Below are 12,130 nucleotides of genomic sequence, written 5' to 3'. Positions count from 1 at the left end.
CTTTATATCAACTAGGGTGCAGTCTGTTTGGTTGGCCATTCCAAAATGGTGGATAAACACAGGACATTTGTTGATTTAATACATCTATAACAACATAACACCTATCATACATCATGTGACTCACCTCATTCCACAGCTAGGATATGCCTGTGAGGCCAGTAGGACACTCCCAACACTACGCAGCTCCTTGTGAAAGTGTTTTGAATTGTGAGGGGCGCTTTTAAAGGGTGTGTTGGTCGCTTGTGCATTGCATATTGCACTGCGTGGGAGTGGTGCACAGTAGCAGGCGCCAGATTTTTACAAATTTGCAGTCATGGATTCTGAGGAGGCCAGTGTAAAGGTCTGCATGATTGATATACAAGAATTTCTGGACGAATTTGGTTTTGGATTTGCTTCAGAAATTGAAGTAGTGGATACACTTCCAGATGAGGCTGAGAAAAGTGTGCCTGCTCCCACACCAGATGATCCTCCTCCAGCACCTACAAATACATAACCTCCAAATGTGGCTGTCCCATTAGATGGAACAATATAAGGTCAAGTTAAACCTTGTCGGGTTACAGATACTCATCCAGGTGGCACTAACCAGATTCACTTTTGGACATAAGATTCCTTTTTGTGACCGGAAAAAAATCTGGGTGAAATTTACAAAGATCATCAATCGGAAGCACTCCACTCATTTTGAGTCCTATTTTCTTTGTAATAAGTAAGTTTTTACCAAAAATTTCATATTTTGGGATACTGTCGTCGAAATCTTTTAGTTTAACAAAACAAATAATTAGTTAAACATAAAAATGTTAGCCAAATGGTCTATGGCCCTCATTCAGAGCGCTCGCAATTAGCGCTCGTTCGTTCAGAAAAAGGGGGTGGCTATTCAAATGAACCGTACACTCTTTGCGGTCTGTTGCCGCCTCCATGTCTGAACGAGCGAGCAAAACATACGCTCGTTTATTTGATAAAAACGCCCCCTGGCCGCTCACATCATACGTCATGTCCGCTATTTATTAGATTCATCGAGTACATCGAACAGCGTATGAACTGCTCGCTATTCTTGTGGTTGGTTTTTTCAACCGCTATTTTGCGAGCAGTTCTGAGTTAAAAAAAAACAAGTGACGTGGTCAATGACGCTGCTGGATTAATTATGCACTCCCTTAAAACGCCCGTTTTGACCTTTAAGCACGCCTGCGTTCTGATCTCCACTCTCCGTTTTCAAGCACCTTCCCCTGTTACCACCCACATACGCCTCATTCTGTCACTCACAATTGCAGGCCCTCGCTATATAGCGAACAAATGATTTTCGGCCGCACTGACTGGTTGGCGCATGCGTACTAAAAACCGTATGCATGCGCAGATGTGCGAACATCGCTCGGAACAAGCGTACTGCCGCTTACGAGCGGCTCTGAATGAGGGCCTATATATCTATATCACTCATAACAAAATGTTTTTGCATAAAACTAATTTTTGCTAAATTTCTTAAAAGGTGGAGTGACCTTTGCAGTCAACTCAAGTCGAAGTTGAATTTGCGGATCAAACACTTTAATGGGCCAGAGGGTCCCCTCCCTGACAACTTGGCTTTGACCAAAAGGCAACATCGACTTTTGGGGGCCTTAGATTGGAGGATAGTGGTGGAAGCAAAACTAGACCATCAGGAGCCTCCACAAGATGACCCACATGCTGAGTCTGGTAATTATTTGCATACACCTGGCTCGATATCTGTCTTTTTTTATATTACTTTATATTCATTTTTATTTTTTTACCCATTTTTTAGGAAGTAACATGGCTGAAAGCCTTCAGATGGATGGGGTGACGACACAACCTCCATCAGTTGTGCCTCCCCCATCCTCCACTGCCACCCTTACCCAAGTCCTGGATGGGCTTAGGGTGGCAGTGTTAAGGCAAGCAGCAGCCATGGAGGCTGTCCAGGCCAGCAAGTTGGAGCCAAACTCCTTTCTAAGGTCCATAAGCCAAGATGTCAGGGAGATCAAAGAACATCTGACTGGCCCAATAGAAGGTGAGGTGGACCAGTGCCCTGCTGTGGCTGGACCGAGCACCCAGCAGGGTCCACGACGGTCCACCCAGATCCGTAAATTCATCTTACCGGATTCGGCTGCAAAGAAGAAGAAATCCGATTGATGATCTTTAATTTATTTCACCTAGAACTTTCCAAATGTATGTCCAAAAATGTAATCTGGTTAGTGCCCCTGGAAGGCCCACAAGGAATATCATGATTTTGTATTGTTCCATGTGATGGGCCTGCCACATTTTGAGGTGATGTGTTTGTAGGAGGTGGAGGAGGCTCATCTGGTGGCGGCACAGGCACATTTTCCTCACCCACATCTGCAATGTGTCCACATCTTCATTTTCTGATGGTATTCCAAAACCAAATTCGTCCAGAAATTCATGTATTTTTAATGAATTAAATTGTTTATTTTTTTATGTTTAAAAAATATATTTCAATGATGCATTTTTAAAAAATGAAATTGCAAAATATTATGGTTTTGGAATTCTCAAAAAAAAAAAAAAAATATTTAATCTTCAATAACAGAATGTTTTTTGTACCTTCTTCCAACATAAAATATATTTTTTTTAAATAGTATGATAGAACAAATCCGGCCCTGGCCTGCAACAGTATTGCAAAAAAGGCATGTATTTACTCTGGAATGGCATGCTGGGATGTGCAGTTCCACAACCAAAAAAGCACTTTCACTTTAAAAACCACAAAAAGAAAAAAACATGTATTTGTAAACTTTAAAAATATTGGGACTATTGTTTGGGAATTTCAAAATCTCTGGGTTTGGTATCTTATTTAATATCCAATTAACAAACAAAAATAGACAAAACAAAAAAAAATTATGCTAATTTACGCAACCACTTTGCTATTATACAATGCAATGAGTAACACTTGTTACTCTATTAATTGACTGCATACATCGGCAGAGGAAGAAACCATCGCTGCACACGCAGTGCTTGTGGTAGACCCTTAAAACTCAGTTTTGATGGTAAGACACACCTGCGTTCGCAGCACCACTCCCCCGTTCACAAGCACCTTCCCCTGTTACAACCCACAAACGGCACTATCTGTCACTCAAAGCAGCGACCTGATAGTGGCTTACGAGCAACCAAAATCAGATCGCAATGAATTATACGCATGCGCAGATGGGTAAAAATTTGCCCAGAGCGAGCGATCGCGCCTTAGCGAGCGGGTCTGAATCAGGTCCCTAGCTCCAAGGAGAGCACCTTCAAGACCTTCCTATGCAGACAGAGAGTCACATTTCCCTGCAGGTACCCAGGCCAGTGGCCCAGCTGGTGGCAGCTTACTTCGGCCCCTGGTGTGGTGGGAGTGCAGCTGCTGGATAGAAGACCTCCTCCACTCCTGGTAATGGGCGCCGAGAGGGGGGGGAGCGGGTACAGTTTACCCGGGCCAGGGCGTGCTAGAGGGGCCTGGCGGGGCCCGGGTCCGGCGTCGCCCCCCCTTGCTCACAGCAGCTCAGCACACAGCTTGTGCTGGGCTGCAGTGCGAGACTGCTTGCGGCTGCTGCAAGCCGGAGCAGTCTCCTATGGCTGTGGGGGAGAGCGATCACACTGATCACGCCCCCCCCTGTTTTCCCAGACCAAACTCGCAAATTTACCAAGAAGTGAGTTTTGCAAAATCGTGTTTTTCGATGGTGGATGCAAACGTGTTTTTTCATGCCAGTTTTAGGCAAAACACGTGAGAATGGATGTGTTTATAAAACACGTGTGAGAATGGATGTGTTTATAAAACACGTGTGAGAATGGATGTGTTTATAAAACACGTGTGAGAATGGATGTGTTTATAAAACACGTGTGAGAATGGATGTTTTTATACCAGCGGTGGCCAACCTGTAGCTCTTGAGCCACATGCGGCTCTTCTGTTCTTCTGATGTTGCTCCCCTGACTGACACTGACTGTCTCCACTGATAGGCATCCAGCTGTTTATAGGAGACTCATCCTTTGTTGCAGCAGTCTGCTCCATTCCGGAGGCATGTATGGGTGATGTTATGACATCATGCTGCAACCAGGAGGTGGAGCTCAACTTGTGACTGAACCTGCAGCCACAAGGAGGACGTGGTCGCAGACGCCAGAGCCTACCTACGTGATCTATACAGTCCACAGCAAGGTAAGAGCTGTGGGTTTTAATTCTATTATTTCATTTTATATGTGACATGTGGGGGGCTGGACTGGAGTGGCCCAGGGAGAGAGGGGGGGCTGGAGTGGCACATCAGGATTTGCTTCTGAAGTGACACATGGTAGGGATTGGAGTGACACATGGATTGCTGGAGTGACACATGGAGGGGAACTAAAGTGACACATGGAGGGCTGAAGTGACACATGGAGGGCTGAAGTGACACATGGGGAGGATGGAGTGACACATGGGGGGCTGGATTGTATTATGTGAATCTTTTTTATTTATTTTTTATGTGTGTTTTTTGTGGATGTGGCTTTTCCAGTGTATTATTTATGGATGTGGCTTTATCAGTTTATTTTATGTGGAACTGGATTGTTTCAGTGTATTTTATGTAGATCTGCTTTTTTTCAATGTTTTCTCTATTGCTTTGGCTCTTTCATTCCCTTTAACAGTTACCTCCATGGTGATTGTGTGCATGCGCTTTTACAAGCTCCTATAAATGTCATACCAGGGTCGTGGCATATAGCTGGCACTAGACCACACCCCTTTTTTGCATGCACGCCTTTCACGAACGCATGATCTTGGCTCTTTGACATACCAAAATATAGGTAACTGGTTCGCACAAGTTCGATATTTTCTATATACACATGAATATATGGAAACGATGAAATTCATTTATATAAATAACCAACATTAAGGTTCATCATTGTTGTAGTATTCATAGGATGACACTAAATTGGTGGTGCACCCACAAATTTTGTGTAGAACACATCAAACAAGGATTTGGAAATATTACTATGCAAAGGGGCATAGATGTAGTCCCAAAAAAGACAAAAAAGTCTAGGGCGGGGCACTCTTGAAATAGAAAATGATATGACATAAAGCAAATGCAATATTGAGAAAATTAAAACTTGACGTTTATTATTACCTAAAATGAAACTCTCTTATACCATGAATTGTAATGCATGACAGGTAATACTCAACCTAGTAGTTGCATATAGGGGTATATACGAGAGATAAAGAAAAACAAATATATATATATATATATATGATCAGGATCAAACAATTAATAAACCTTGTGAATATAGCAGTCAATGGTTGCAGAAACACATAATATATATGTGTTTAAATATCTTCACTCACAGGTATATAAACCTATATGTATATTTATATAATCACTGAAAATACGTAGCGAAAATTAATGAATACAAAGAAGTAGCAGCCAGATGCATGTAATTTAGAACAAGGTAATAGGCGAAATATATAAAAAAAGGACCTCGAATCTCTAGTACATAATTGAAACTAGATAGAGAGATTAAACACACCACCTCAAAATATGGAATATATTGGTAAAAGTTCAGTACTTTAGAGGTTCAGATATATCCAGCAAAATCATTGTTCAGATATATCTAGCAAAATCACAGAAAAAATGTGATGTGAAATTTAAGCAGCTGTAAGGAAAAAACCCTAAATAGACACCTTTATTCCAGTTTAAGGTGTAGAGTACAAATGAAGACATATAATGTTAAATAAACAGATAAATCAGCATACTAATATGAGTCTGAGTCACCTAAATAGGAAAAAATGAGGTTAGGTGAGATTAAATGATAACCCAGTGGATAACCAAGCTATTAGTGAATAAATTGAAACTTAAATCATCCTAAATGTGTACAAAAAAGTAGCAATCCTACTAAATTAATATGAACAAATATCAAATTCCCAAAAGAAAAATTTAATGATAATAAGAGTGAAAAAAGTAATGTCTGGAATAATTTAGCAGGAGATCACTTCTGCTGTTCCCCATCTGAATCTGATAGGAAATGAGAGAGTGACAATCATGCATAAACCAGATGAAACAACAGACAGCACTTCTACTGTCAGAAAGTAGCTGCGTCTCTTCCCTGATACCAAATGGCATTGCAGGGAGAGTCAAGTGCTAAGGGACTCAGATGAGAGAGCGCTATAAGAGCGATAGAAAGTACCTGTAAAAGGAATGTATTCCGCACAGCTGCTGTAGGGTGCGTGTGTGGTCCTGCTACTGTGAGCACTGTGAGAAGGACGCGCGTTTCGCCGGGAAGGCTTGGTCACCTGATCGCCGGATAATGCTTCTGCCTGCTGTTGTATAAAGACCCAGGTGCCCAATCAGTGAGCACAGTTGGAGAGTGACTCAGAATATAGCCAATACATGCAGGCTATGGATTAGCCAATCGCTGTTCGTCCATGTGATCAAGCACATGTTCTGAATAGAAGAATTAGCATATGTAAACACAGGGGTGAGTCATTGTTATCGTTACATGCAGCGATTCCTGTGCAGAAGCTGCAAACAGGCAAATTAATGAACTTGCACTACCAAGTATATTTATAAAGAGAAATATAAGTAAGTGTAACTAAATATAATTAATTATAATTAAATATAACAGCGACAGAAGGACTGGATGGGTAAAACAATGAGAATAAATCTAAGTATAAATAAGAAAATGATAATAGTGATAAATACACTGGGGGATGAATAAATTATTTAAATAAAGAAATAATTATAGAAACAGCTTAATAAAACCAATTGGACAAGAACTAATCATCCCTGGGTAATAGATTAAGAAGAAAATTTCAAAGATAAAACGGATATAACTATAGGTCATTTGAGATTGCAGATTAGATGTGCATATGCACATATATGCCTTGTACATATACATGTAAATATGCACACCTAGAGGTGCGCATACAGAAACGCATGTACATATACATATTAATTATGAAAAAAAGAAAATTATGAAAAATAATTTAGAAAAAAAAAAAAAAGGAGGAGGGGGGACATGGAAAGTCAATGAGAACGAATTAAAGGGTAAGATGTGAATAAGTGATATCCAAATGTAAAGGGATGTATAAGAGAAAGAAACACAGTGGCTAGGCATTTCCATCACAAACACTCCGGACGAATACAAGATCTGAAGTTTTTCTGTTTGGAACGAATTAAACTCGGTCTGAGAGGGGGTGACTTAAATAAAATCTTGCAACAAAAAGAAAGTGAATGGATCTTCCGTTTGGGTACTCTGATACCAGGAGGCCTAAATGAAAATATTAATTACAGTGTCTTTCTTACCAAATAAATGATTCTTTAATACTTATTTTTATTATTCATCTATTCTATTTTTTATTCCTTTTTTCTCATCCACTTTATCATTGTATTCTTTTTATTTTTTCTTTGTTCACTTATCCTGCCTCGGTTTCACATCACCATCTTGTTTATTATTTAGCATTGTGTTTCTTTCTCTTATACATCCCTTTACATTTGGATATCATCTATTAATTTTTCACTCCTCATCTTTTTTACACACACCTTTATTATTTCATCCATTGGTATTCAGCCTAATACACATATTTTGGTAATCACTCTTTCATTTTATCACATTTCTCACATTTTTTGTACATACATCTATACTAGGTTCCTTTATTATTATTATCATTATCACTCTTATCTTTTCATACTTTTTGCCTTCCACTTTTCTTGTCTTTGTATTTATTCTATTTTTACATCAATTTTATTCTTGCACTTCACTATTTTACACTCACCAGATCTTGTCCCTCAGCTCTTTGACTGTTACCAACACCCCTAAGGGATTTATTTTCTTTAATTCACTAGGTCCTTGCATAACGCGACATTGCTCACCTCCACATTGCACTTATTCACATCTTACCCTTTAATTCGTTCTCATTGACTTTCCATGTCCCCCCCTCCTCCTTTTTTTTTTTTTTCTAAATTATTTTTCATAATTTTCTTTTTTTCATAATTAATATGTATATGTACATGCGTTTCTGTATGCGCACCTCTAGGTGTGCATATTTACATGTATATGTACAAGGCATATATGTGCATATGCACATCTAATCTGCAATCTCAAATGACCTATAGTTATATCCGTTTTATCTTTGAAATTTTCTTCTTAATCTATTACCCAGGGATGATTAGTTCTTGTCCAATTGGTTTTATTAAGCTGTTTCTATAATTATTTCTTTATTTAAATTATTTATTCATCCCCCAGTGTATTTATCACTATTATCATTTTCTTATTTATACTTAGATTTATTCTCATTCTTTTACCCATCCAGTCCTTCTGTCGCTGTTATATTTAATTATAATTAATTATATTTAGTTACACTTACTTATATTTCTCTTTATAAATATACTTGGTAGTGCAAGTTCATTAATTTGCCTGTTTGCAGCTTCTGCATAGGAATCGCTGCATGTAACGATAACAATGACTCACCCCTGAGTTTACATATGCTAATTCTTCTATTCAGAACATGTGCTTGATCACATGGACGGACAGCGATTGGCTAATCCATAGCCTGCATGTATTGGCTATATTCTGAGTCACTCTCCAACTGTGCTCACTGATTGGGCACCTGGGTCTTTATACAACAGCAGGCAGAAGCATTATCCGGCGATCAGGTGACCAAGCCTTCCCGGCGAAACGCGCGTCCTTCTCACAGTGCTCACAGTAGCAGGACCACACACGCACCCTACAGCAGCTGTGCGGAATACATTCCTTTTACAGGTACTTTCTATCGCTCTTATAGCGCTCTCTCATCTGAGTCCCTTAGCACTTGACTCTCCCTGCAATGCCATTTGGTATCAGGGAAGAGACGCAGCTACTTTCTCAGACAGTAGAAATGCTGTCTGTTGTTTCATCTGGTTTATGCATGATTGTCACTCTCTCATTTCCTATCAGATTCAGATGGGGAACAGCAGAAGTGATCTCCTGCTAAATTATTCCAGACATTACTTTTTTCACTCTTATTATCATTAAATTTTTCTTTTGGGAATTTGATATTTGTTCATATTAATTTAGTAGGATTGCTACTTTTTTGTACACATTTAGGATGATTTAAGTTTCAATTTATTCACTAATAGCTTGGTTATCCACTGGGTTATCATTTAATCTCACCTAACCTCATTTTTTCCTATTTAGGTGACTCAGACTCATATTAGTATGCTGATTTATCTGTTTATTTAACATTATATGTCTTCATTTGTACTCTACACCTTAAACTGGAATAAAGGTGTCTATTTAGGGTTTTTTCCTTACAGCTGCTTAAATTTCACATCACATTTTTTCTGTGATTTTGCTAGATATATCTGAACAGTGATTTTGCTGGATATATCTGAACCTCTAAAGTACTGAACTTTTACCAATATATTCCATATTTTGAGGTGGTGTGTTTAATCTCTCTATCTAGTTTCAATTATGTACTAGAGATTCGAGGTCCTTTTTTTTATATATTTCGCCTATTACCTTGTTCTAAATTACATGCATCTGGCTGCTACTTCTTTGTATTCATTAATTTTCGCTACGTATTGTCAGTGATTATATAAATATACATATAGGTTTATATACCTGTGAGTGAAGATATTTAAACACATATATATTATGTGTTTCTGCAACCATTGACTGCTATATTCACAAGGTTTATTAATTGTTTGATCCTGATCATATATATATATATATATTTTGTTTTTCTTTATCTCTCGTATATACCCCTATATGCAACTACTAGGTTGAGTATTACCTGTCATGCATTACAATTCATGGTATAAGAGAGTTTCATTTTAGGTAATAATAAACGTTAAGTTTTAATTTTCTCAATATTGCATTTGCTTTATGTCATATAATTTTCTATTTCAAGAGTGCCCCGCCCTAGACTTTTTTGTCTTTTTTGGGACTACATCTATGCCCCTTTGCATAGTAATATTTCCAAATCCTTGTTTGATCTCTTTGACATACCTACAGATATTTTTGGGCTCTTTGCCTCTGACTGGTTGGCCACCCCTGGTTTATACTGTAAATCAGGCAGGAGACTGGATGTGTTTATAAAACACACAGGAGAATGACTGCATTATCCTAGAAACATGTTCTGATTTAAGCAGTCACATCATGTACACACTGCCTAAGCATATAAAAACAGCACAAACAGCCCAACCTTTGAGGGTTTTGTTGGTTGGAGGTTGCAGAGGGACAGTAAGGAGTGTGTTTAGTGGTGTAGGAGATTTTGTCTACAGGAATAGATTGCTGCTTGGTAAATGGAAATTGTTTTGTGCTTATTTATTGTCTCATTTTTCTGTCTTTCTTGATTGTGTTTTTTTCTTTTGTCCTGTCAGTGTTTTTTGGTGTGTGGCATGTGTGTGGGTAGTAGGAGAGGAGGTTTGTGGGAGTTTGTCTTTTTTTTCTGTATGTTTTGCATTTATATAGGGAGGGGGAGGGGGAATATGTTCAGGGCAGAGGAGAGGCAGGGAGAGGGTGAGGTGGAGGAGGTTTCATCTCAAGTGGCCCTATAGAGCAGTACAGGCAGCACTGATGAGGCGTCCAGGCAGAGGAGCAAGACCAAGATGGGGCACAATGTGAATTTTTCTGTGGAGTAGAAAATGGTCCTTTTGCAAGAGGTCATGAAGTCCCAACACGTGCTGTTTGGACGAAAGGCTGACAGCAGATTGACCTGCCACAAGAATGCCATATCACCCAGGACATTAGGCATGCCCGCAATGCTAAAAAAGAAATCTACCCTGACTGCATGCAAGTGTGACTCCTGGCTATGGAATCACATGCAGGTATCCATTAGTGGCTGAAATGCGGCCATTACCAGAGTTACTGTATATACCGTGAGAATGTTCATTGGGATATCACGAGAACTCTACCGGTCACAGACTGAAAATTACCAGTAGCCAGAAAGTGAAACACAGCCAGAAGCATATGCAGGTCTGAGACAGAGTGGGAACATGCTGTGTCAGGGTCTAGGTCCAGTTTGACTTGGTCATGCATATCGAATATGTTGTTACAGTTCATCCAGAACATCTGTTTGACTTCACCATCAGCCAATGCGTTTTTCTGGTTCAAACACATCCAAAAAAATGCATTACCTAATATTCTGCTTAGTTTCTTGCTCCTGGGTCCTTCAAGCCTGGTGGTAGAGCCTCTGAAATCCCAGCCACATGCAGTGAATAGCAATGGTAGTATATTCTGCCATTTTTGCTTCACACAATTAAATGTAGCTGATTTAGCACCATTAAAAAGCATCATCATCATCATTGTTCATCATCACCGTTTTCCCACAAATTGCAACTTGAAACACCTGTGAACACATGCAAACACATCCAAACTCACGCAAACACTCACCTCAGGAGGTCGTCTATTTGAAAAGTCTTTTTTGTTGAGAGTTTGGTAATGCGAGTTTCAAAACTCGATTATTGGTAAATTTGTGTGTTGTATTGTTTCCTATGGAAAGTACTTACGAGTTTGGCCGAGTTTGGTCTTGTTTTGTAAACTCATGCAAGTTTGATGTCTGTTACTTGTAAGTTCACATGTGTTCGCCCTTAGTAATTTTGTGAATTGGAAAAACAGGCAAAACTCGTATGAGACTGCAATCTTGCTCAAACACGATTCTTAGTAAATTTACCCCTAAGATACAAGCTTTGAGCGAGGAGGCGGAGACTCTGAGCAGCCGGGGTAGACTTCAGTGTTATTCTCCTCTCTCCTGCGACTATTCCCACATGTGTGGTCCGGTCTATGTGGCGACTTTCTCCTGGTTGGTGTGAGTCTTCCATGTTGCTGTGTGTTTCTGACTATAGCTCTCCGCGCCCTCTTCCAGTGTCCGGGGATGCCACTTGTCTCCTCAAGCATAAACAGACAGAGCCGCTGTCATTCAAATCTGGCACCGGTCGCGAGCTAATCAGTGCTCACGGACTGGCAGCCTTTGCTGATTGGCTGCCGGTCTCAGATTTGACTGGCAGCGGCTGTCTCTGAAGTGCTGCTGCTCAGCTGAATGCTAGTGAACTGGCGACCCAGCACTGGACCGGCCCTTCTGGCATTTGACAGAACTGCCAGATGGCCAGTCCGGGCCTGTGTGGAGGTGTAAATGATGTGGTACAGGTATGTGGAGGGGTATATGATGTGATGCAGGTATGTAGAGGTGTAAATGATGTGAGGACAGGTA

General features: G+C 39.9%; 1 protein-coding gene across 1 annotated transcript in view; it reads right to left on the bottom strand.

Annotated features, from left to right (window-relative positions):
* The window catches only part of LOC148521513 (uncharacterized), a 49,147-nt gene extending 38,188 nt beyond the window's left edge, over positions 1-10,959 (bottom strand). The window contains exon 1 of the mRNA XM_088475019.1: positions 10,857-10,959. Within this exon, the coding sequence (XP_088331145.1) occupies positions 10,857-10,959 (103 nt within the window). The remainder of the gene's footprint in view (positions 1-10,856) is intronic.
* Between the last annotated feature and the right edge of the window lie 1,171 nt (positions 10,960-12,130).

Source organism: Taudactylus pleione, unplaced genomic scaffold, assembly GCF_031769625.1.
Source record: "Taudactylus pleione unplaced genomic scaffold, aTauple2 ptg000161l, whole genome shotgun sequence".
Classification (NCBI taxonomy): Eukaryota; Metazoa; Chordata; class Amphibia; order Anura; family Myobatrachidae; genus Taudactylus; species Taudactylus pleione.
Note: the sequence above shows the minus strand (reverse complement) of the source record. Positions and strands in the feature narration are given on the sequence as shown.